Here is a 25115-nt window from a genome sequence, read left to right as displayed (position 1 = left end):
TTCCCCTCCCCCATTTCTGAAGAAGGGTCTAGACCCGAAACGTCAGACTTCCTGCTCCTCTGATGCTGCTTGGCCTGCTGTGTTCATCCAGCTCTACACCTTGTTATCTCAGATTCTCCAGCATCTGCAGTTCCTACTATCTCAGAAATGCACGGGTATTATATCACTAAAATGCTTCCCCACTGTCGGTGCCAACACCTCCCAGCTTCAATCCCTAGAACCTGCATTGCACTGTCCCTTGTCGGACCATCTACGTGGTGGCATAAAAAACTCTCCTGTATACATTTCATGAAATTTTTCCCCTCTTAACCCTTTACACTATGATTACCCTAATTAATATTGGGACAATTGAAATCGCCTAATATATTTACCTTATTATTTTTACACACCTTAGCAAATTGCCTACACATTTACTCCTTTATTGCCCTCTGACTGTTTAGGGGCATATAATGCACTCCTAACAGTGTGATACCCCCAAGTTCTTCCTAAGATTTACCCACAAAGCCTCATTTAACAACACCTCTAAGATATTATTCCTGCTTACTATAATAACTGACTCCTTCATTAATAATGCCACACCACCTCCACTTTTACGCTTTCCTTTGTCCTGCTTGGATCCAAGGTGTTCCCCCTCCTCATCTTGTTCCTAAAAGGTAACAAGGCAATGCTTTCAAGAGTCAAGCAAAGGGAGCAAAAGACAAATGATTTGGCTATGATTGCATAATTTTCTTGTGTTGGTTGCCTGCACAGTAAGGAGACAAAGCTGAAAGCAGGAGGTTATCACACAGCCACTGGTTGCAGAACAGTCTTGAACCATAGTTTGCTGAAACGAAGGTCTTGATGGATGGTTAATAAGTAACAGTGTTTACGAGGACAGAATCTGAACTTTGCTTTGTTGCTAAGTAAATTGCCAACAGATGGAGCTGAATGTGACAACTGTCAGCCAGCAGCCTTGCTGCAGGGAAACCCCAATCCAAGTACGGCTGTAGCAACCTTACTTTGTTGTTACCTGCTGTCTTATCGAGGAAGTACGCCAGCAAACAACGCATGACAGCCTGGTGACAGATGACCAAAACATTTTCTTGTCTCTCTAGCTCCATGATTACCGGCTCCAGGCGCTGTACCAGATCTTCGTAAGACTGAAGGATAAAGACCAGGTGTTATTGATGGCTAAAACGCAAATTCTATCCAACGTCCACCCTTAGGATTTCAGAGATTCACACCACAGAAAGAAGGCGTTAGATCAGGCAGGTCAACAGAAACTAATGTTAAAACTATGGGTGAAGATTTCAATTCCAATGTTCATCAACCCATCTACATTTCTGTGTGTTCTAGAGCCAGCAATGAATAATGGCTTTGACAGGAATGTTACCATCAGACAGGGATATTATTATATAATCTTCAGAACTGCACATTGTGGAGTCCTGTGAAGTAAACCCATTACTATTCCTTGCCCTCTGTCTCCCCTGAAACACTTCCTCCTGCTGGGGTTTGCTCCCTAGCCTGGCTCTGACTCCTAGCCTGCCAACATGACGAGTTTGTTACTCTAATGGAAATCTCGGTGGTAAAGACCAATTTCATTCTACTTTCTGTATTTTTGATTGTGGACTGATTTGGGTAAAAGACTGTTATAAAATCAAGAATTGTGGAAGAAACTGCAGTACGTTTTAAAAACAAGTAACTGAAACTCATTATAAGTTGTGTTTACTGCGTTGCTCAAGCAGTGGGGGAGGTGTGAATGGATGGCACAGCACCAGAGAGTGCGTGAACGGAGTGAGATTTGGCTGGTAAGAAGTACTGATGATGCATGTGATGCAGTTGTGATCAGTTGAGGATGCCAAAGGTCATCAGCCTCACAACTCTCTGACTGGTTCCTGGGTAGCTGCACAGTTTGTGGGTGTGAACAATACTGGAAGAAGCCTTTGGACTGCTGGGAAGGAACATGATTTGTCACTCTCTCTCTGTAGTAAAAGTAACTGAAGCCTGAAGAAATCTGGTAACTTTTGCAAATCAGTTGTTGTAAACTATTGCTTAAGAGACTTTGTAGTTAGTGTGCCAATCACCCTGTGCCTTGTGTAAACCGAAAAACATTACAGAAGGGAAGTCGAGAACAGAAAAGACCTGGCAATCCAAAAGAAACATCAGTGAACTCTGATAGCTGGTGTTATTGAACTGTGGACTCCACTTTATTCTTGTCTGTGTCAGGATCTTAGAAAGAGTTGAGAGTTTTAACTAGTTGAGCCATCTATTGATCATTCATAGCTTGGTTACTTGTGACTAGAATTTAGTCTTTTGTAATAAACAGCAGTTCTTGTTTAGTACAGGAACCTGGTCAATGTTTTCTGTTAACCTGATTCCAACAGACAGGTAAATCAGGAAATGGGCACATTTTGAATAAATCACTAACTCTTGTGCTGTCCCAGGAATAGTGGAGCTTGAGAATCAGTGCACATTCCCAACTGGGTCATTACATGAAGAAGAAACACAGAAGGCTGATAAAGGAATGCAGGTGGGCATTTTTGATATGGATTTTAAGAAGATGTTTTAACAAATTACCCTACTCAGTAATTTTACCAACAACCTGGGGTGGTAGACAATGGTGTTCCCCAAGGGTCAGAGGCCGGACCAATGCTTTTTTGTTCACTGAGTGATGGAAGATGCAAGATTTATTTTTCAAATTTGGATTTCAAAATAGTGGCATGTGGGTCTTAGTTAATTATGTGAAGTATTTTCTTGAAAATAGGAAGATCAGAGAATCCTTCCAGAGCAATGGACCTAATCCACCATTGCTCAGAAAGCATTGCCTTTCACCCTTGGGGCAAGTTAATGGGAAATTATCCACAATATGCTGGTTTATGATGGTAAGTGAACATTGAAGGCTATTACCATAGATTTTCAATTCAAAGCAAACAAGTATTGATTTTAGTATAGGAAACAAGAAATTAAAAGTTTTTGGGACAGTTCAAAGAAACCTGACTGGGATCAGATGCAAGTTTAATTCTCTCCCCTTTAGTGTGCTCAGCTTCCAGGTCAGAAGAATATGGTCAGAAATGTATAGGTTATTAGAGGCTGAAAAAGTTTAAGCTCTCAGTTTTATGAATATTCATGCAAGAAGACATGTACAGGATAGAACTGGGGACAATCAGTTCTCAGCATCACAAAATTGTTTTGCTGCCAAAAGGATGCCTTTTGGTCCATTATGTCTGCACCAATTCTATTACCAAGCACCAGTCTCCTGCCTTTTCCCCATATCTCTGCACACTATTTCTATCCAAATAAACATATAACGTCCTCTTGAATGCCTCAATTAAATATGCTTCCACCACATTTCCAGGCAGTGCATGGGGTTAGATACAGAGTAAAGCTTCATCTACACTGTCCCATCAAACATTCCCAGGGCAGGTCCATGTCAGATGTTGTTGTATATTGTAGGGGAAGGCAATGGCCTTATGGTATAATTGCTAGATGCAGACCTAGTTCAAATCCCACTGTGGCAGATATGGAATGTGAATTCAATAAATAAAACATCTGGAATTAAGAGTCTAATGATGACCATGAAACCACTGTCGATATTTGGGGGAAAACCTATCTGATTCACTACTGATCTTTAGGTAAAGTGATTGCTGGCTTCACCTGGACTACATGTGACTCCAGACCCACAACAATGTGGTTGACTCTTAACCACCTCTGGGGCAACTAGGGATGGGCAATAAATGCTAGTCTAGCCAGCAACATCCATGTCCCATGAATGAGTAATTCTCAGTGCAACCTAATCCTGGCCCACAGTGTAACCAAACCCTGCAGTGTCACCTATGCTAGACTTTGCTGAATTACAGAATGGCCCCCAATTTCAAGTGCACACAATCAGGCTGCTCACAGTCACTGGCCAACAGTCCGAGGAAGGTCTTGTGGTCATGTCTCTCCCTTTGGGCCAGGGGTTCCGGGTTTAAGTTCCATTTGTCGGGGGGCGGGGTGGTCCTGGAAACGTTCAAACAGGTTGATACAAAATAACCTGAACAGCCCAAATTTTCCAAGGTGAAATGAATTCATGATGTCTGACAATAAATGGAGACTGGCTAATTAAATTTAATTGCAGCTTGTTTGCTGAAGGAGCCAGCTCTGACAGACTCCCCTCAGCTTGTACATAAATTTTCAACAAGGCTCATCAAGTGACTTTCACCAATTACTGAGTTTTACACATGGATGCAGTTGTAATGGCTTGGAAGAATCTCAAAATGTATTTTTCTGCCTGAATTCTTGCTCAAGTATTACAATTTCTCAGCACTCTCAAGCCCTCTATCTAATTAACAAGTTCACTCTAGCCCTGACCTACATTATTCAATCTATTAAGCTAATAGTAAACTCACTGCCAAGCTCTCCTGTGCTGAGTCAGCACAAAGAATCTGTTTACAACGAGCTTGGTATTACCGTCAACATGCTGTTGGGGTATTTCCATGGCAGACTGAACTGTAAACATTCATTTCTATTGGTCGTACCAAAGAAAGGAAGGTTTTAATTTCGACTGTCTGTCAGCATCAGGATGGTAGAAGCTGCTTTAAAGGAGATAATATCCTTCTGAAGGTTTGTCACTGTGGGAAAAGTAAATGAACCACCAAATAACCTGTTTACGTGGAGAGAAACAAAATACTGCAGATGCTGGAAAGCTGAAACAAGAACACAAACTGCTGGAGAAACTCCGCAGGTCTGGCTGCATCTGTGGAGAGAAAACTGTCTGATATGAGTTTTTTTCAGAACTGGTTAGGTTCAGAATTCAAAGGCAGGAAGTAATGGGGAAGGGCTGGGGGGAGCTGGGATGAGGGATTGGGCTGGTAGAGGGAAGTCATTGGTCAGCAGCGTATGTTCTGCATGGCTGAAGTCAATCATTGAGGTAGAAGAAAAGTTTATCTTACAGTACAGAGACAATGGGCTGAATGGTCACCTTCTGCATTGTAACAATTCTGTGATTCCTGGCCTTGGGTGTTCTCAAAACAATTTTTTTAAAATTCATTCATGGGACATGGATGCCTCTGGCTAAGTTAGCATTTATTGCCCATCCCTAATTGCCCAGAGGGCAAGTTAGAGTCAACCACATCTTGCATCTGGAGTCACATGTAGGTCAGACCAGATAAGGATGGCAGATTTCCCTTCCTAAAGGACATTAGCAAACCAGATGAGTTTTCCCCTGACAATCAACAATGGCTTCACAGTCATCATTAGTCTCTTAATTCCAGATTCTTTATTGAATTCAAATTCAACTATCTGTTGTGACAGGATTCAAACCCGGGTCCCCAGAACATGAGCTGAATTTCTGGATTAATATTTTAACAATTATACCACTAGGCCATTGCCTTCCAGGTCATGCAGCTCCCAGTCTCCCTCCACTACATGTTTCCCTGATCCTGACGACCGCAACGAAAAAGTATTAGTGTACAGAAGACTAAGCACATGGCATCAGGAGTAATATCTGGTCATTGACTGAGAAACAATTGGCAAGCAGGAAACAAAGGGGGAATAAATTGGTCATTGAAGAGTAGAAGCCAGTGACTAGTGGATACTGCAAGGATCAGGGTTTGGACTCCAGCTATTCACAATATATACTAAAGACCTGGATGAGGGAAATGTTTCCAAATAAAAACTGGAAGAATTGTGGATGCTAGAAAATCAGAAACAACAGGAATTGCTGGAAAAGTTCAGCAAGTCTGGCAGCATCTGTAGACAGAAATGAGAGTTAATGTTAACTTATGTCTCTCCACCGATGCTGCCAGACCGGCTGAGCTTTTCCAGAAATTTCTGTTTTTGTTACAACATTCCCAAGTTTGCTGATGGCACAAAACTAAGCCATTTTGTGAAGGGGATGTAAAGAGGCTTCAAGGTGATTTAGAGAAGTTGTGTGTGTGGGCAAACACAGGGCAGATGCAGTACAATGTGGCTAAATGTGAAGTTATGCACTTTTACATGAAAAACAGAAAGGAAAAGTATTATTTAAATGGTGATGAATTGTGAAATGTGGTTGTACAAAGGGATCTGGGTGTCTTTGTACAGTCAATGAAAGCAAACAGGCAGGTGCAAGTAAACATTTAGAAAGGTGAGTGGTATATTAGCTTTCATTACAAGAGGATTTGAGTTTGTTTTTATTCATTTGAGGCATGTGGGTGTTGCTAGCTGGCCGGCCAGCTTTTACTGCCCATCCCTAGTTGCCCTTGAAGAGACTTTGCAGGGATTGGTATAATTGAATGGCTTGCTAAGCAATTTCAGAGGGCAACTGAGAGTCAACCACATTGCTGTGGGTCTGGAGTCACATGGAGGCCAGACCAGTTGAGGGTAGAAGATTTCTTTCCCTGAAGGACATCAGTGAACAAGATGGGATAACAAGGTGTACAGCTGGATGAACACAGCAGGCCAAGCAGCATCAGAGGAGCAGGAAAGCTGACGTTTCAGGCCTAGATCCTTCTTCATTTCTGAATTTTCTGGGGAGGGGTCTAGGCCCGAAGCATCAGCCTTCCTGCTCCTCTGATGCTGCTTGGCCTGCTGTGTTCATCCAGCTCCACACCTTGTTATCCCATGGTTTCATGGTCATTGGTAGATACTTAATTCCAATTTAAAAAAAAAAAAATGAATTCAAATTCCACCATCTACCATGGCGGGATTCAAACGCCGGGTTCCCAGAAGATTGGCTCAATTCCCGGATTAATAATCTAGTGATAATACCACTAGGCTAACAACCTCCTCCTAGTTTAGAAATAGGGATTAATTACTGCACTTATACAGGGCCTTGGAAAGTCCAGACCTGGAGTATTGCAGGCTGTTTTGATCTCCCTGCCTAAGGAAGGATATACCTGCCAATGAGGGAGTGCAGAGGAAGTTCAAGAGGCTGTTACTGGGGATATCAGAACTTGGTCACATGAGGAGAGATTGGTTCAATTAGGTCTGTATTCACAAGAGGTTAGATGGAGGATTGGGAATCTGATTGAAATGTAATTCTAACAGGGCTGGACAAACTAGATGCATGGAGGATATTGTCCTTGGTTGTGGGGTGGGGTGGGAACGGTGTGGCAGTATCTAGTTTCAGGACACATTCTCTGGATGCAGAGTGGCCTGTTTAGGATTGAGACAAGGAGAGATTTTTTTTCTCTCTCATGGGGTGGTGAGCCAGTGAAATTCACTACCACAGAAGGCATTGAGGTGAACTTACTGAATCTTTTGAAGAAAGCAGATAGATTTCAAAAGCTACAAGTGTCAAGCAGCATGGAGGCAGCTGGGATATGGTGTGTGATAGCAGATCAGTCATGACCCTGCTGAATAGCAGAACAAGCTCAAAGGGCTGAGTGGCTTACTGCTTCTGATTTCTGTTAGAACAGAAACCACTTTAAGGCTGCAGCTGGAAACCTGAAGTTTGCCAACTTTCCAAGACAGGTGAAGTGTTTGGTTTAAATCACTGGCACAGAACAGTTCTGAGCCTGGAGACATATCCCACCAGGAACCTGAATCAAAGGCACTGTGTTCAATGCTGCTCGAGCACATCCTCCCTGGTTTTGACACCACACAAAAGGTGTAGCATTCTGTTACCCACCTCACCCTTTGGATAGCGATATCTGTATTTGTCTTGATCTCTTAGTGCAAATTCAGCTGGGTAGTTCATCTGAATCTCCTCATATGTCATCTCCTCACAGACACCCTGGAAAAACATTTCACAACTGATGAGGCTTAAGTTGAGACTAAAATTCATCTCCCAAATCCCAGGAACCTCGGTAACATTCTTCCCTGACAAACCACACTGTGATTTACAGTCTGATCAATTAACTAGTTGTTCACAGACATTTTTTACCAATTAAGTTTTTATTACATAGAAGGGAAAGTGTCAATATCTTATTCCAAGTTGGTTTCATTGCATAATGTTATAATCATTAGCTCTGGCAATTTTGAGTTGATACTCTCAGTTTAGATCAAGCTTCCCAACAGACATTATCTATATCACTTCTTTCAGAAGTAGTGGCTTCATCTTTGCTGCAATGAAACAAGACAGTTACTGCAGTGCTCAAAAGGTTGGCTACAAGAAAATGTAGCTCTACTGAACTCACCGCATCAATTTCATTCAATATTTTCCACTGCTCATAAGGCACCTTCAAGGCTTCCGCAGTCTGGATTGTCCTTTTCATCTGACTTGTCCAGACCTTCAAGTCCCTTATGTTCTGCTCCTGTATAAACTTTCCTAACGATTTGGCAAACTAGCAAAGACAGAAAAGAGTTTAGAAGCAAGACACTGATTTCACCTGATGTCAATTACAATAACAACTACATAGACATGGCCCCGTCACCATTACCTTCCTGAACAGTCTCTCCTGGAGAAGGTAATCTCCTGGGAAATCCCATTATCTTCTCAAACAGTCTCTCCTGGAGCAGGTGATCTCCCAGGATCCCACTACCTTCCTACCTTGTGGATACTGAACCTGCCCTCAGTGCCAATTGAGATCATTCAGTGGGTGATCAATGCCACAGAAGCTTGGTCCCTCACTGGTGTGTATTTGCTGTGCAGAGATCCCAACAACAATTCCTTTTGGGGGCAGCGGGATGGTCACTGAAAACCAACTAAACACCCTTACTATGACACTGACCCTCCTCTGCAATCCTCTCTCCTTGGCCAGGATCCCTTGCGATCCTGGGTGTAGTACTGGCTGCAGCAATTTCATGAGGTCTTCAGCCAATAGTTCCAAATGGACTATAGTTGTTCTAGGTGGCACATCATCATCACCTTCTCAGGGGGCAAGTAGGGACAGGCAATCACAGAAATCCTACAGTGTGGAATCAGGCCATTCAGCCCATCAAGTCAACACCGACTCTCTGAAGAGCATCCCACCCAGACCCAATCTCCTAACCTATCCCTGTAACCCTGAATTTCCCATGGCTAACCCACCTAGTCTGCACATGCCTGGGCACTATGGGGCAATTCAGCATGGCCAATTCACCTAGCCTGCTCACCTTTGGACTGTGGGAGAAAACCAGAACACCCGGAAGAAACCCTCGCAGACACGGGGAGAAAGTGCAAACTGCACACAGACAGTCACCCGAGGGTGGAATCGAACCCGGGTCCCTGGTGTTGTGTGGCAGCAGTGCTAACCACTGAGCCACCGTGCTGTGCCAGTCCAACAACTCCCACATCCTGGGAATGTGCAAAAGAAGACCATTGTCTCCATAAAGTACCATCTGATGGCTCTCCTAATGACTCAAGTAAGGAGCTGAACCATGTAACTCAGCGACAGCCTTGCATTGATCACTGTGCGATTGACAGCAATGGTGCTCTTCCAACCTCCAACCACTGTGTGAAAGGGACCTGCAGCAAGGATTCAGCTTCCTGTTTAATGTCAGTCCATTTTGTTGTTGTATGGGAACAGAACTAGGCTAAACCAAACTCTGACCATGGACAATACTTACTGAATGGGCAGGGATAAACAGCACTTAAAGACCCAGGAGATGTTTGCAGTGCCAGCCTTAGGGAGTGGGCAATGGCTTTGATGAAATGCAGGAAAAAATAAAAACTGACAAAAAAAAATGTACATTTCAGTTCACACAATTCCATGGCTTCCTTCAAATTATTATTTATAGAACATAGATACAAACACTCACTCCCAAGTTAATCAAAGTAGTGACAGGAGCAGACCCAGGCAGGTTAAACATGCACTGCAGCAATATTCAGGGTTCTCAGATTCCCAGTAAACAGCAATGCTCAATGTGAAATGGTATTGATGAACGGTATCATGTGTCCACCACGAACAGGACACATAGAACTGACACTGCTGGTCCAGCTTGATCCATGTCCGAGAATCCAAACTACAGCATCCACTACTGCAGAAAATCTCAGCAAATTCAAACTCAAAATCTGTAGACTACGCCTTCATTTAAATAAATATGTAACAAGTATTTCTTATGAAACGTGAACCAGAGGATCCTAAATGATGGAGCAGTTCTATCCAGTCACTGGTGAGAAACAGAGACTTTGCCAGTTGTGGGGATGTGTCACAATTTGAACTCACCTGTTTGCCTCGGAAAGAAAGTCCCGAGTCACCACCGATCCTGCCCTTCAGATTCAGGTCACTCTCGCCATGGCGACAGAGGTAGATTGATCGAGGAGTTATGTGGATGTTCATGAGGTAGTAAACAATTTTGCTTTGAATATGATCAAGTACGTGATTGACAAGGTACCGTCTTCCAACATCAATGATTTTAATAAAGGAAAGATCCCTTTGAGTTAAAACAAAAATACAAACATATAAACCACTCAGACAAATACAGAAACTCTCTCAAACTCTCGAATAAATGCAGATAAATGTGCACATACCGTGTTAGCATGGAACTACAGGGAGGGATGCAGGGCAATATATAATTTCTTTTGGAACAGGAAGTGGATGGTGAGTGGTTTCTGACTTAGGCGAAGGCTGTGCCTCTGAATCAGCTTTAGGACCATGGTTCATTTTGATGTACATTAATGGCCTAAACCTGGGAGCACATGGGGACCATTTCAAAGTCTGCACAGGTGTTAAAAGGGTCTTGTGATGAGGTGGTAGTGTCTCTAGCTCTGAGCTAGGCGGATAAGAACACAGGCAGCCTGGAAAAATTAAAGGCAGACACTAGCTGCAGTGGGAAGATTGAGGCGAGGCAATATAAAAACGTAAGAGATGCTTAAATAGAACGCATATCTTATAAAGGGGATGAAGGAACACAAAAAGATCTGGAGTTGATATATTCATATTTTAAAGTAACAGGATGATTTGGCTATAAATAATATACAGGATTCTGGGTTTCATTAACAAAGGCATAGGGAGCTAATGGGTAGCAGTTAATACTGAAGTATTACAAATTATTGGCTAGGTCTCAGCTACAGCTGTATTATCCAATACACTGGTCAAATTTCCTATCTGTAAATTGAAATTCAGATATGGCACCTGGGCCTATGCTGCACCAAGTCACCATTTTTGTGGTAACAGTACGGGCCTCGCAATCCAGACACCCAGGATAATTCTCTGGGTCAGTCTGTGGAACTCATTGTCACAGAGGGTTAGGGCCAAATCATTCAGTGGTATTTAAGTCAGAGATAGGTAGGTTCTTGATTGGAAAGGGAATCAAGTGATACTGGGAGAAGGCAGGAGAATGGGTTTGAGAAACATATCAGCCATAATCAAATGGCAGAGCAGGCTCAATGGGTTAAACACCCTAATTCTGCTCCTTTATCTTATGGCCTTATGGTCCCAATCCCACCACAGCAGGTGATGGAAGTTAAATTACAAACATATGAACAAGGAATAACAGTAGGTTACTTGGCCGTTCGAGGCAGCTCTGTCATTCAATAAGAACATGGCTGATGGGATTTTAAACTCAAATCTACAATCCTGCACAACCCCATGAATCTTTCAGCCCCTTGGCAATTAGCAATGCACAATAAATGCCGGCCACACGTAGCGAATAAGTAAAAGATCAATAGCTGACACTAATCAATCCCACTGGGCATTAAGTAGAAATGTCTTCATCCAGAGAGTGGGAAGAATGGGACAATTACTTCCACAGGGAGCGGTCAAGATGAATAGTATCAGTACAGTGAAGGGGAAGGGAGACAATGTGCGAGAGAACATGAAGAGAAATAGTGATAGGATGAGGAAAGATTTGCATGCATCATAAACACCAATATGAACAAGCTGGGCTAAATGGCATGTTTTGTGTGATAAAAGCCATGCCATGTGGTATAACTGGGTCATACTAGGCACCCGTGCAACTCCTAACGTACTGCAGCTCGATGCGACACAAACTGCGCCAGGCAGCAGATGACTGAGGTTTGTAAAGAAGCTGCTGCTAACAATGTTCTTGCAAGAAACAGTTACATTAGCGTATCTATTCCCTTCACATGATTCACGGAACTGAATGTGAAGACAACCTGAAGCTAAATAAAAATGTTTAAACAATACATCAGAATATGAAATACTTTCCAATAAAACAGCAAAACATGGTTAATGGTTCAGGCAAACAGCAATAGAGTAAAGGCACCCAGAGACAGAATAACAGCAAAGAAAAACCAGGTGGACAAACATGCAAAAGATCCATGGACAGTGGGATTAGACTGAGTGGGATATTAAAGGGAGCGGGGAGTGAGGGGGACAGTGGGATTAGACTGAGTGGGATATTAAACGGTGTGGGGAGTGAGGGGGACAGTGGGATTAGACTGGTGGGATATTAAAAGGGAGCGGGAGTTGTGGGTGTGTGGGGTTGGGCAGCACAATATTGAAGGGTGCCTTTGTATTCTCAGTTGGCAATATACACAGAGGCTGACATACCGATCTGACACTTCATCCAGAGTTTGGTAAGTGTTTTGATAACACTCAATTCTTTTCAGGAAGTCAGATATCGCTTCATCGTTGTTACAGTCACTGTAGTCTGGACTGCCCAGTTTCACTTGCTGCAAGGAGTAAAGTGTAAAAATTAGGAATGTGTTTCAGAGACATTAAATTAACCATACCACCTGCCAACCCCCACATTCCCTCCCATACCATGATCCTCTAGCTGCACGGTGACCCCTAGTTGCACAATGACCCTGAGCTGTTTAGAGAAACCAATGAAAATTATTTGCCAGTACATAGTATGACTTCATTGCCAATTAGGCCCACTTTCCTGTCAGCTACAAAGACAGCATGAATTGCTGACAGGGATCGGTTTGTCTGTGATTGAAGTGTTGATGACAACAACAGGACGTTGATAGATCAGGTGAATGTAGCGATGGATTTTAAACAAAAGCAAATGAGAGATTATCCATTTCAGACCGAAAATGGATGGATCAGGGTGTTTTTTTAAAAGAAGGCACAAAGTTAAATAGAATAGATGTCAGATGAGATTTGGGGGTTCAGGTGCATAGCTCTTTAAAATTCCACGAACAGGTGCAGAAAATAGTCAAGGCAGCTAATGGAACACTGGCCTTTATATCTGGAGGACTGGAGCATAAGGATGCAGACTTTACATAAAACCCTAGTTGGACCCACAGAGTATTGTGAACAGATCGAGGTATCACACCTTAGAAAGGATGGTTTGGCCCTGGAGGGAGTTCATCGCAGGTTTACAAGGATGATACCTGGACTTCAGCCGTTAAGTCATGATGAGAGATTAGACAAATTAGGTCTTTATTGTCTAGAATTTAGAATGTTAAGGAGTGAAATAGTCAAGGTTTTCAGGAAATTAACAGTGAAAGACAGGTTAAAGATACAGAATTTTCACTGGTTGAAGATCTTACAACCAGGGCACAGTCTGAGAATTAGGGCCAGGCCATTCAGGAAAGATGTTAGAAAGCACTTCTACACACAAAGAGTAGTGAAGGTTTGGAACTCTTGTCCCCAACAGCAATCAATACTAATTCAATGGTTAAATTTAAATCTGATATAGACAACTTTATTTTTTATTAAGCAAGGGTATCAAGGGATATGAGTCCAAGGCAGGTGTACAGAGTTAAACCACAGATCAGCCATGATGTTATTGAAGGGTGGAGTAGACTTCAGGAGCTGATTGGTCTACTGCTGTTACACTTTCAACATAAGAACACTGAGTATTTTACACTTTACAGAAGTTGTGCCCACCAGGTACAGGAGCTGACACAAAGATTGTTCAATGCCCGGGACAAGGGGGTCTTCAAAAAGCAGTCCACGCCTCGATCAGTGACATAGAAAACAGTTAATCAGACAAAACCCACAGCCATCAATATCCAACTTACCACAATGTTTGTCTCAATAACTTCGGGATCTTCACAGACCGACTCAACAAAAAACACCTTGGATCAGAAAGTGGATCAGAGAATCAGTCATCAGAGGGGAAGGTGGAAATCAATTTCATAAACTTTAATCATTCCACTGCCAGAAACTCAACAAAACAGAAATGTAACAACTTGATTCTGGGTTCCTCTATCAAATACCACATTCAAACATATCCTTTTCCATAAATGTTTACAGCAAATCTGGGTGCCTTTGGGTCAGCATAGACAATATGGGCCGAATAGCTCCTTCTGTGCTGAATCATTTGCATGGTTCTATGAAAAAAATCATAGAAATCCCACTCTCCCCCTCACTCCCCACTCCCTTTAGTATCCTACCCAGTCTGATCCCACTCTCCCCCTCAGTCCCTACTCCCTTTAGTATCCCACCCAGTCTAATCCTGTACACTTTATAAATATTTTGTCCTGCTATTCTCTACAATTTTATAAAGATACAGGGATTGTAGGTGGCAGCAGACATTCTGTTTTAATATTTTTCCACAGGATTATGGGTGTCGCTGGCTGGACCAGCATTTATTGCCAATCCCAAATTACCTTGAGGGCAGTTATGAGTCAATTATATTGCTGTGGGTCCAGAGTCATATGTAGGCCAGACCAGGTAGGGATGGCAGTTTCCTTCCCTAAAGGACATCAGTGAACCAAGAATCTGTACCTAGATACCTTGGTATCTTGATGGTGCCATAAGTGGCGACTTGTAAACTTTTCACCGTGCTCAGGTGAGTACATATGACAATAAACCTAATTCAATTCAAATAAAGTATAAAAATGGACAAGTACAAAATTATACAAAACAAAAAAAAGTGAGGAGACTGAGGTACAAGGGCACACGACAGAGGGGGCATTGGCTGGGCTGGATTGACACGATGGAAAAGACGGATGCACCCTGTAGGTGGGAACTCCATAACTGGGAGGCAGGTGGCCCTGACACAGTCACTGCAGTAACACACAGGAAGAGAGTTTACTGCCATCTCTCTGTTGGGCAACGTAAGCACTGGGCCGAATAGAGGATTCATAGCCAGAGGCACAATGAAGGAATATAGTAAACGCTAGCAGCTATCGTCTTTGCATGGATTTACAGCTTGACAGCAGGAAACAACAGCACCTGCAATGTCACAGGGTGGACCAGCATTGACTAACCACTGACCTTGTACCCGTTCTGCTCAGCAAAGTTTAGGATGATGTCTCTCCGTTCCCGTGTTGTGTTCGTGGCATCAAAGACCTGACAGGAGATTAATAAAAGGCATTTCAGAAAATACATAAGAGGCGGCAGGGGCTGGTGGTATGGAGGGTTTGGGAAGGGGGTACAGGTTAATAGGGAGCATTCTGGGAGGTGTACAGTGTAGGGTATGGAGAGATACAGGTGGGTTACAGGGGGTGTTGTAAGTGGCAGGTGTCGAGGGGTTTAGTACAGGTTATGCAGCAAGAGTACAGAGAGTGTTAAGGGGGTGGGAGGTGGCGGGGGCTTTGAGCTCCCATAGTGAGGGAACTCTTTGCTAAATAGGCTCTGGACAGACCATGGCATTTGTGCAGCAAACACTAACCTCCCTCCAAGGCTCCAGTACAAACTGCTTGGGCACTCATGGAGATTCAGAAACAATGCTCCCCATTAATTAGGAGGCTCCCATGACAGTCTGAGGGGCTGACTAGTCATCTTAAACTCTGCAAATGAAGAGGCAATCACATCTCCAGAGATTTGCATTCACTAAACAAACTAAATAAATGAAAAATTGGGCTGATGTTGCCTTTTTGAAAGAGGGCTTAGCCAACTTCACTCCAACATTATACATGGGTCAGTTTCCAGAAATTGAGTGATCCTATTTCATGTCCTGCCAATGCTCAAAATGAAAACATGTCCTCATCTACACTTTAGATGTTTTTCCAACAATTTCTAATCCATGACCCTCTGGTTATAGAGGAGAAATACACGTCCTTTGTTTTGATTACTCTATCAAAGCTATTCATTGAGGATTTTGTCACAATTATGACCACATTAACCTACAATGATCCTAGGCTTTCCAATCAACATCCTGGGGTTACCACTCACCAAAAACACAGGAGCTGCAAGAGAAGGTCAAAGGGTGGGAACCCTGCAGTGAGTAACTCACCTCCTACTTCCTCAAAAGCCTGTCCACCATCTACGAGGCACAAGTCAGGAGTGTGATGGAATACTCCCCACTTGCCTGGATGGGTGCAGCCCCAACAACATTCAAGAAACTCGACACCATCCAGGACAAAGCAGCCGCTTGATTGGCACCACATCCACAAACATCCCACTCCCTCCATCACTGACGCTCAGTAGTAGCGGTGTGTACCGTCTACTGCAGAAATTCACCCAGGATGCTAATGGCATTGTGGGTCTACCCACAGCGCATGGACTGCAGCAGTTCAAGAAGGTAGTTCACCCCCACCTTCTCAAGGGGCAACTAGGGCCGGGAAATCAATGCTGGCCCAGCCCTTGATATCCACGTCCCACATGCAAATTAAAATAAATTCTCTTTCCAAATTGTACCACACCACATTTCCTCACATGGAGGTCAACCTGCCCACTACACCTGTCTGCCTGTCTATAACAAATTTCCTGACTGTCTTGTACTTTGCCATACTCTAATGCATGTCCACTTGAACTCCAAAGATGTGACTGCTTTCAATAAGTGGATCTTCTGCTTGTCAGATCTCGGATGCTTATTCCAACTCAGGTTTGGTTGGAGTTCAACATCAGACTGAAAGGAGACCTGTCACCACCTGTACATCCAGAAACATTCTCTAAGCAGTGATCTCAACAGTGGCCTGCTTTGGTTGGTAACGAAAGCTCCTTTAGCCCTAATGACTACCATCCTGCCAGTTACCTGATCAATACTACACAACATTAGCTAGTCGTTTAGGATATTTCTGTTCAACTAGTCGCTTGATAGTTACATAACTCGAGTTTGCTGAAGAGATATATTTTGTCAAAGCTTTTGTCCTGAGGAGTGCACCAAACGTGTCTTTTTTCAACAATAAACATTTCAGGTCATTACATGTTGCTATTACAAACTGCCTGTATGAACACCGGTGCCCGCACAAGGCAGGTCACAGCCCATGAGGCATTGCCCAAGAAACTCAATCAGTCACAAGATCCCATGCCTTTGTCACTTACCGCCACCTGACCCCCTTCTTCATCAAGATATTTCTTCACATCTTTCATCGCTGTTAATGCACATCGTCTACAATTAGAAAGACACCAGGCAATTAATTATTCAAGTTGATATACAGCAGACAAAAATATAAAAAGCGACATAATGATATAAAGTGACCGTAGTCCCACAGTTACCTTCGAATTTGCAATCCTTCTTCATTGTCAGGAAGGAAAAATTCAAAGGATTTGTAGGTTTTCACCAGGTCACGACGATACTGCCCAACATTAAATGCTGTGAATGGAAGAGAGTTATCCATTTGTACACTCACTAATATAAGGCATCAGTGCACTGTGACACATCTCAAATATCAACACAAACTCATTTAATTGTGAAACATCACAAACAAAACATCGTTAAACTTGCTGTTCTTAACAGCTAAGGAAATGATACTGTGAAGTTTGCATCCCAGAACATACAGTAAGAAACTTCTGACACAGCAGAGCTAAACTGAAATTTAAATACAAGGGAGCACAGCCCTAATGAACCAGAGGATAATACTCTGACAGCAAGATGAGAAAGGATATTGAATGATACAGACATTGGAGAGCCCAGACTCTGACCATGGTATAGAGAGCTGGAAACTTCAACTATTCCCAATTTGCATACACAGCTTGATGGCAGGACTGAAGGCACAGTCACTGTGTGCCCCAAAACACAAATCGCAAGATGTTCACATGTAGTGCAGTGAGTGATTGGGAAGGTAAATAAAATGTGAAAAAAAGAAAACGGGTCCACACAACACCGAACTTTCCACTTAAACACACTTTAAGGCCTCTAGGATTTAATACCGAGTTTCACAACAAGACCTCTGTCCTCCATTTCGATTACAAGAATCCCCGCCATTTGTGTCTTGTTAGGAAGTGAAGTTTGCCAACCAATCAGCACCCTCCAATGAAGCATAGATGATATTTTGTTTTCCCATAAATTGCTATTCTTGTGAATTGCCCTGAGGAGTACCAGACAAAAAGCTTCAACAGAATTTGTCTTCTTCAGCAATACCCAAGTTTTGTAGGACCAAGCGATGATTCCATTATCGAGCATCTTATAAGCATGGCACTTTGAGAATCATAACGCAATCAGCCACAGTCAACATGTTTTGGTGAAAGGGAATTTACCAGAGTTCCACGAGAATGGAATAAGCAGGTGGATAAAAGGGAAAATAAATGATGTGGTACATTTTGATTTCCAAAAGGCATTTGATAAAGTGCCACATACAAAGTAATTTTCCAGACAATAGCGAGTTTATGGTCAAAAACAAAGTTGCTGGAAAAGCTCAGCAGGTCTGGCAGCATCTCTGAAGGAGAAAACAGAGTTAACGTTTTGCGTCCGGTGACCCTTCCTCAGAACTGATGGTGGCTAGGAGAACATCAGTTTATATGCAGGGCATATAAACTGACGTTTTCCCAGCCACCATCAGTTCTGAGGAAGGGTCACCGGACGCAAAACGTTAACTCTGTTTTCTCCTTCAGAGATGCTGCCAGACCTGCTGAGCTTTTCCAGCAACTTTGTTTTTGTTCCTGATTTACAGTATCCGCAGTTCTTTTGGTTTTTAAAGAGTTTATGGTGTTGGTCTGGATAACAGGAAGCAAACAGTCAGGATAAGTGGGCTATTTTGAAATTGGCAAATTGTAACTAGGAGAGTATCACAGGGATCAGTAGTGGAGCCTGAATTAGTTACAATCTGTGACATAGATGAAGCCAAGAGCTGGCTTGTAGCCGAATTTGTTGTTGAACCCAGTATGGACAGCAAAGCACACTGCAAGGAGGAAAGGAGGTGTCTTTAAAGTGACATTGATAATTGAAGTTAGTGGACCAATTTTTGGCAGATGCAGTGTAATGTGGGAAGACAGGGTATGTGAGATTATTCACTTTGGAAGGTAGAATAGAAAAGCAGAATATCCAGCAATTTCTGTTTGATTTCAGATTTCCAGCATCCATAGTCTTTTACTTTAATTTGTTTACCAACTGGTTCATCTGAAAGCAACTCAGTGGCACAGCTTCCTGCAATGACCCATTACATTCTGTAAGTTTATTTTACAAAATAATTTAATGCTGCCAGTCCTTTATCGAATTCTAATCTTGTTTACCTGTTGGTATGGGTCAGCATTACAGCCTATATACCTTTCAGCTGATTAATATATACACAGCTGGACTAACCCTCTGCAGTGAGTCACATTCAGGAACCTACCTTTCGTGGGGACCCCAATCCAGTTGAAATAGCGAGTCAGTTTCTTTGATATGTATGTTTTCCCTCGGGCTGGGAGACCCACCATGACAATGAGTGAGGGGGAGTTTGTAAGATGTGGGATCCATACTGTAATGATAAAAAGAGCGTACGATTATTGTCACAACATACACAAAACAATCATTTTAAATCCAACCTATTTCCAAACATTTCACCAGTAGCTTGATAGTTAAAAGTCAACAATTAGACCTCAGTAGGTGTAGAGGGACTGGGAGAATGTTTGTGCCTCAGTGCAGCCTGAGACAGTGGAGAACACACAAGGAACTGCTCACTGCATCATTAATCTGACTGCAGGGCTCTGTACATTGTTCTCCAGAATTTCCAAGTCTAAGACACTTAGTCCCAATCCAGCAATTGCTTTATGATGACGTGGAGATCTGAATTAGCTGCCTTCAAAAATCTGGACTGAGGTCAAACAAGACCACAAGATAACCCTAATAGAATGTACAATCTACCTGACAGTGGCTTTTCACAACAAAGATCAACTGCTAAAAAACTAGCCTTTATTAGATATCATCGTGGTGGACCATACTTCAGTCAGTTACCTCTATATGCCCAGCTCTGGCTCTGTGTTCCAACTTCCCACAGATACAAATCCCCACCACCTCCCCTGGCAGCACACATCCAGTTTCTCACTGACCCCCACACCCCCTCCACCTCCACCTCCACCTCTAGCCCCTCCACCCCCACCCCCACCACCGCCCACCCACAACAACCCCAGTTTCTCACTGAACCCCGTACCAGGTGTCCCCAGCTTGCTCTCAGAAAAGAGACTGAGTTGGAGTATAGAGTAATTTAAGAAAATTAAAATGACAATTTGATTGCTAAAAGATAATTAAGTTATTTCCAAACAAGGCAAGAAATTGTTTTTGAAACTGTCTATAAATCTCTTCTCATTAAAAGATTTAGAACAAAATTTCAGTTGTAAAGTTGAATGCTCTTTAAATTTGTTTGAAATATTTACAGAAAACAATATTTAAAACTTACAGCAAGTCAGACTACAATTACTAACTGCACTCTTAAATAAGAGCTGTCCGAGTAAGCAATCAGCACCTAACATGGAGGCACAGAGCAAGATGCTTTGTATCCTAAACGTGTGTCCAGTATAAGGTGACAATTGTTCAATTCCACTGTCTCCAGGAGCAGAGAGAGACAATTCAGCAGCTTGTGTGGTCTCTCAGTTTGTGCGTGTGCTCCAGGCAGCCATCTAGCAGTAAGAGGGATTGTGATGTGAGGTAAGCAGCAATTAAAGAAACTGTTGTTGAGATGATCCCAAGGATCACCATGATGCTAGCTGATTAGTCAATATGATTAGCAGGCAAGAGGTGAAGGCCACAGTTCCTCACGAAGCTCCCACGAGTTAGTCAGGAGGGTGATGACTGTATTTGCAGTGAGTTCTGGGTCAGGTCATTTCAAACTAAATCAGAGACTTGCTGACTACAGTGAAAAATTAAAGCAGCTTACTGAAGGAGATTGGCCAGTGCTGCACAGCTCATTCTATTTAAAGGGTACTTGCGACAACACAGGTATCAGTAACTCAGGAATGGGTCAACAGGTACACAGACTGACTGCTGCATCTGGGCACAGTGTCGAACCTACACGGCTGACACTAAACAGGAATAATTGAACACCTGACATCTCAAGCATTTGGATAGGCACGTCTGCTCCTAAGCCACCAGAAGAATATAGTATAACAGCGAGAATCAGCGCTCCCAGGTGACTGACAGAAACATGTCAGATTCAGAATGGCCCTGACCCAGTAGCTGGGGAAAGGATGATACTGCTCAGGCAAAATCTACAACTAGGTTTCTAAAATGAGGGGCTGCCCTTTTTTCAAAGTTCATTCACATGATCTTGAACTGCCTTCTTGAACAGCTGTAGCCCACATGCTGTAGGTACAGCCACAATGCCCTTAGGGAGCGAATTCCAGGATTTTGACCCAGCAACACTGAAGGAACGGTGATATATTTCCAAGTCAGGATGGTGAGTGGCTCGGAGGGGAACTTGCAGGGGGTGGTGTTCCCATGATCTGCTGCCCTTGTCCTTCTCGATGGAAGTGGTTGTGGGTTTGGAAGGTGCTGTCTGAGGATTTTTGGTGAATTTCTGCAGTGCATCTTGTAGATGGTACACACTGCTGCTACTGAGCGTCAGTGGTGGAGGGAGTGGGATGTTTGTGGATGTGGTACCAATCAAGCGGCTGCTTTGTCCTGGATGGTGTCGAGCTTCTTGAGGCACCCATCCAGCCAAGTGGGGAGTATTCCATCACACTCCTGACTTGTGCCTTGTAGATGGTGGACAGGTGTTTGGGAATTAGGAGGGGAGTTACTCGCCGCAGTATTCCTAGCCTGTGACCTCCTCTTGTAGGCACTGAATTTATGTAGTTGTCAGCTTCTAGTCTATGATGATCCACAAAATATTGGCAGCGGGGATTTCAGCGATGGTAATACTGCTGAATGTTAAGAGACGGTGGTTAGATTGCCTCTTATTGGAGCTGGTTATTGCCTGGCATTTGCAAGTGTTCTCCAAACAGAACCACATGTTATTTAAGATCCTCTATGAACAGCACAAAGGGATCTCAGAGAGACAGAGCTCAACTCATGTTGCAATGTCTTTGTACAAAATGTCCTTTGTAAATCAACAGAATATTGGACAGAATTAACACAAGAAAACCACAAAGAAATGATTTCATCATCATCTACATCACATTTCGTTCAGTAACAACTCCACAACTGTGTGACACGAGTACCAAGATGGTAGATATGAACTAAATTAACTCTAGCTCTCTTTATTATTTTTTAATTCCCACATGGAATGTGGGTGTCATTGGCTGGGCTAACATTTATTGCCTGTCCTTAGATGCCTTTGAAGTGGTGGTGGTCAGCTGTCTTCTTGAACTACTTTAGTACATTCAAAACCTCAGTGCTGTTAAGGAGGGAGTTCCAGAATTTTGACTCAGCGACAGTGAAGGAACAGCGATATATTTCCAAGTCAGAATGGAGAGTGACTTGGAGAGGGACTTGCAAAGGGTGATGTTCCCATGTACCTGCAGCCCTTGTCCTTTCAGATGGAACTGATGGTGAATTTGGAAGATGCTGTCCAAGGAACCTTTGTAACATCTCGTTGCCAGTGTAGTCCATGGTAAATCCCAGGATCTTATTAGAAACGATTAGCATCATACAGTACAAAAGAGGCCCTTCGGTCTGTACCAGCAAATTCAGTGATAGTAACGCCATTGAATGTCAAAGGGCAGTGGTTAGATTGTCTCTTATTGGAGATGATCATTGCCTGGCAGTTGTGCGCACAAATGTTACTTGCCACTTGTCAGCCCAAGGCTAGATATTATCTGGGTCTTGCTGCATTTGGACATGGACTGCTTCAGTATCTGCGGAGTCACGAATGGTGCTGAATATTGTATAATCATTGGTGACATCCCCACTTCTGACCTTATGATGGAGAGAAGGTCATTGATGAAGCAGCTGAAGATGGTTGGGTCTAGGAGACTACCCTGAGGAACTCCTGCAGAGATGTCCTGGAGCTGAGATGACTGACCTCCAAAAGCCCAAGGTCAAAGGAGATTGATAGGGGACATAATTGAGAGGAATAAAATTACGAAGGATATAGATAGGGTTGACAGGAAGAAACCTTTCCTTTTCATAGAAGGATGATTAACCAGGCGGCATAGATTTAAGATAAGGGAAGAAGAGATGTGAGGAAAATCTTTTTCACCTAGAGGATGTTGGGAATCTGGAACTCACTGCCTGTAAGGGGCGGTAGAAGCAGAAATCCTCACTGCAGAAGGATTTAGATGTGCACTTGCAATGTCAAGGCATACAAAGCTATGGGTCAAGTGCTGGACAATGGGATTAGAATAATTGAGATTGTTTTTGACAGGGTCAGAGGCAATGGGCTGAAGGGCCTTTTTTGTGTCGTACATCTGTGACTCTAACCACAATCATCTCCCTTTATGTTACTGTCTGAGACCGACCAGAGAAGAGAGCTGTCAGACTGATTCCCATTGACTCTAATTTTGTTCGACTTCTTTGATGCCACATTCGGTCAATGGTACTTCCTTGTTAACTGCTGACACTCTCAACCTCATTCTGGAGTTCAATCCTTCATCCATGTTTAGACAATAAAGACTTTGAGATGTTGGAGTTGTATTAGGCCATTCAGCCCATCAAGTCAGCTCTGCCCATAAGATCACAGCTGATCTCAGCTCCATTTTCCTGCTTTTTCCCCCCCATAAGCCTCGATTCCCTTCCTGATTAAACATTTGTCGATCTCATCCCTGAATATACTTAACAACCCAACTTCAACAGCCCTCTGTGGCAAAGAATTCCCCAGATTCATTACCCTCAAAGAAATTCCTCCTAATCTGTTTTAAATGACCGACTCCTTATTCTGAGACCCTTTGGTCCTAGACTCTCCCACAAAGGGAAAAAAAAAACTCTCCACATCTCCCCTGTAAAGTCACGTAAGAATCTTATATGTTTCAATAGGTCGCTTCCTATTCTTCTAAACTCCAATGAATATAGGCCCAACATGGTCAACCTCTCCTTATAAGACAACCCCTCTATACCTGCGATCAGCTGAGTGAACATTCTCTGGACTGCCTCCAATGCCAGTCTCTCTTTCCTTAGATAAGGGGCCCAAAACTGTTCACAGGATTCAAGCTGTGGTCTGACTAGAGCCTTGTACAGTTTTAGTAAAACCTCCCTACTTTTATACTTCATTCCCTTTGAAATATTGGCAAATAATTTGTTTTCCTCATTACCCACAAATGTATGCTCGTTTTTTTGAGGTGTGAGCCCTCTGTCCTGAAACTTTCTGTAATCTTTCCCCATTTAAATAATATTCAGCTCCTCCATTCTACCTGCCACTTCACAACACTGTGGGACCAAGGCTGTAATGAGGTCAGGAGCTGAGTGGCCCTGACAGAACCCAAAGTGACTACAGTAAGCATGTTGTTCTTAAATAGGTGCTGCCTGATGGCACTGTTGATGATAAATTCCATCACTCTACCGAAGATCAAAAATAGACTGATAAAGGTGGTAATTGGCCAGGTTGGATTTGTCCTGCTTTTTATGTACAGGACATAGATGGGCAATTTTCCATGTTAATGGCATCTACCCAACAATCCTCTGGTTATAAAACTAAATATTTGAGAGAAAGGCTACAGATATCACCTTCAGGCCTCAGTCCTGGTTCTATCAAAAATATTCAATATTCTTTCAGTTTGAATAAAGGAATTTGCAACAGTGCTGAGGGGGCGCCACGCTGTCAGAGGGTCGGTGTCAAGGGGGCGCCACGCTGTTGGAGGGTCGGTGCCGGCAGCGCTGCTCACCGGAAGAGGTTAATTTAGGACGGGTTCATAAGATGGATCAGTGTCACGCTTTCAGTTGCATGTAAAGAGATTGAAGGCCATGATTCAAAGAAAAAAGTTCTTTCATAACGTGGCCAACAAACATTCCTTAAAACAGAGCAGTCACATATCTCCCAGCGAGTAATTTTGAAGGGAATTTGCTGCATATTAATTTGCAAGAATTTCTGTTACCATTCGCAATAACACGGAATATACAGTACTCATCTCATAATTCCAATCGGCTGAGTACTTCCACCATACCACTCGTATCCATGGTAACACCAGAGAGACAGAAACCTCTAAAAATGCTCTGTACAAAATAATTCACAATTCATAAAACCCATCTCTAAAATAAGAATTAAGAGAAAACTTTAAGGCCCATTTTTTTCCTTTTTCTCAATCTGCCAACTCTCACTGGGGTACAAGAGTACGAGGGTTCCTCCCTCTCTCATACCCTGGCCCACCTCTCTCTCTCACACACACACACACACACACACACACACACACACACACACACACACACACACACTCACACAT

The 25115-nt window shown here is 43.0% G+C and overlaps 1 protein-coding gene across 3 annotated transcripts in view; it reads right to left on the bottom strand.

Annotated features, from left to right (window-relative positions):
* LOC109918619 (6-phosphofructo-2-kinase/fructose-2,6-bisphosphatase 4-like) overlaps positions 1 to 25115 on the bottom strand; it is a 124365-nt gene that overhangs the window by 25550 nt on the left and 73700 nt on the right. For all 3 annotated transcript variants that reach the window (XM_048606285.1, XM_048606283.1, XM_048606284.1), the window contains 10 exons: positions 19160 to 19285; positions 17106 to 17202; positions 16932 to 16998; positions 14940 to 15014; positions 13739 to 13795; positions 12318 to 12439; positions 10029 to 10236; positions 8079 to 8225; positions 7571 to 7675; positions 1010 to 1139 (listed from right to left, as the gene is read on the bottom strand). In XM_048606285.1, the coding sequence (XP_048462242.1) occupies positions 1010 to 1139; positions 7571 to 7675; positions 8079 to 8225; positions 10029 to 10236; positions 12318 to 12439; positions 13739 to 13795; positions 14940 to 15014; positions 16932 to 16998; positions 17106 to 17202; positions 19160 to 19285 (1134 nt within the window). The remainder of the gene's footprint in view (positions 1 to 1009; positions 1140 to 7570; positions 7676 to 8078; positions 8226 to 10028; positions 10237 to 12317; positions 12440 to 13738; positions 13796 to 14939; positions 15015 to 16931; positions 16999 to 17105; positions 17203 to 19159; positions 19286 to 25115) is intronic.

Source organism: Rhincodon typus, chromosome 16 (assembly GCF_021869965.1).
Source record: "Rhincodon typus isolate 14 chromosome 16, sRhiTyp1.1, whole genome shotgun sequence".
NCBI classification, from domain to species: domain Eukaryota; kingdom Metazoa; phylum Chordata; class Chondrichthyes; order Orectolobiformes; family Rhincodontidae; genus Rhincodon; species Rhincodon typus.
The sequence above is the reverse complement of the archived record's forward strand: the minus strand, read 5'-3'. Positions and strand labels throughout refer to the sequence as shown.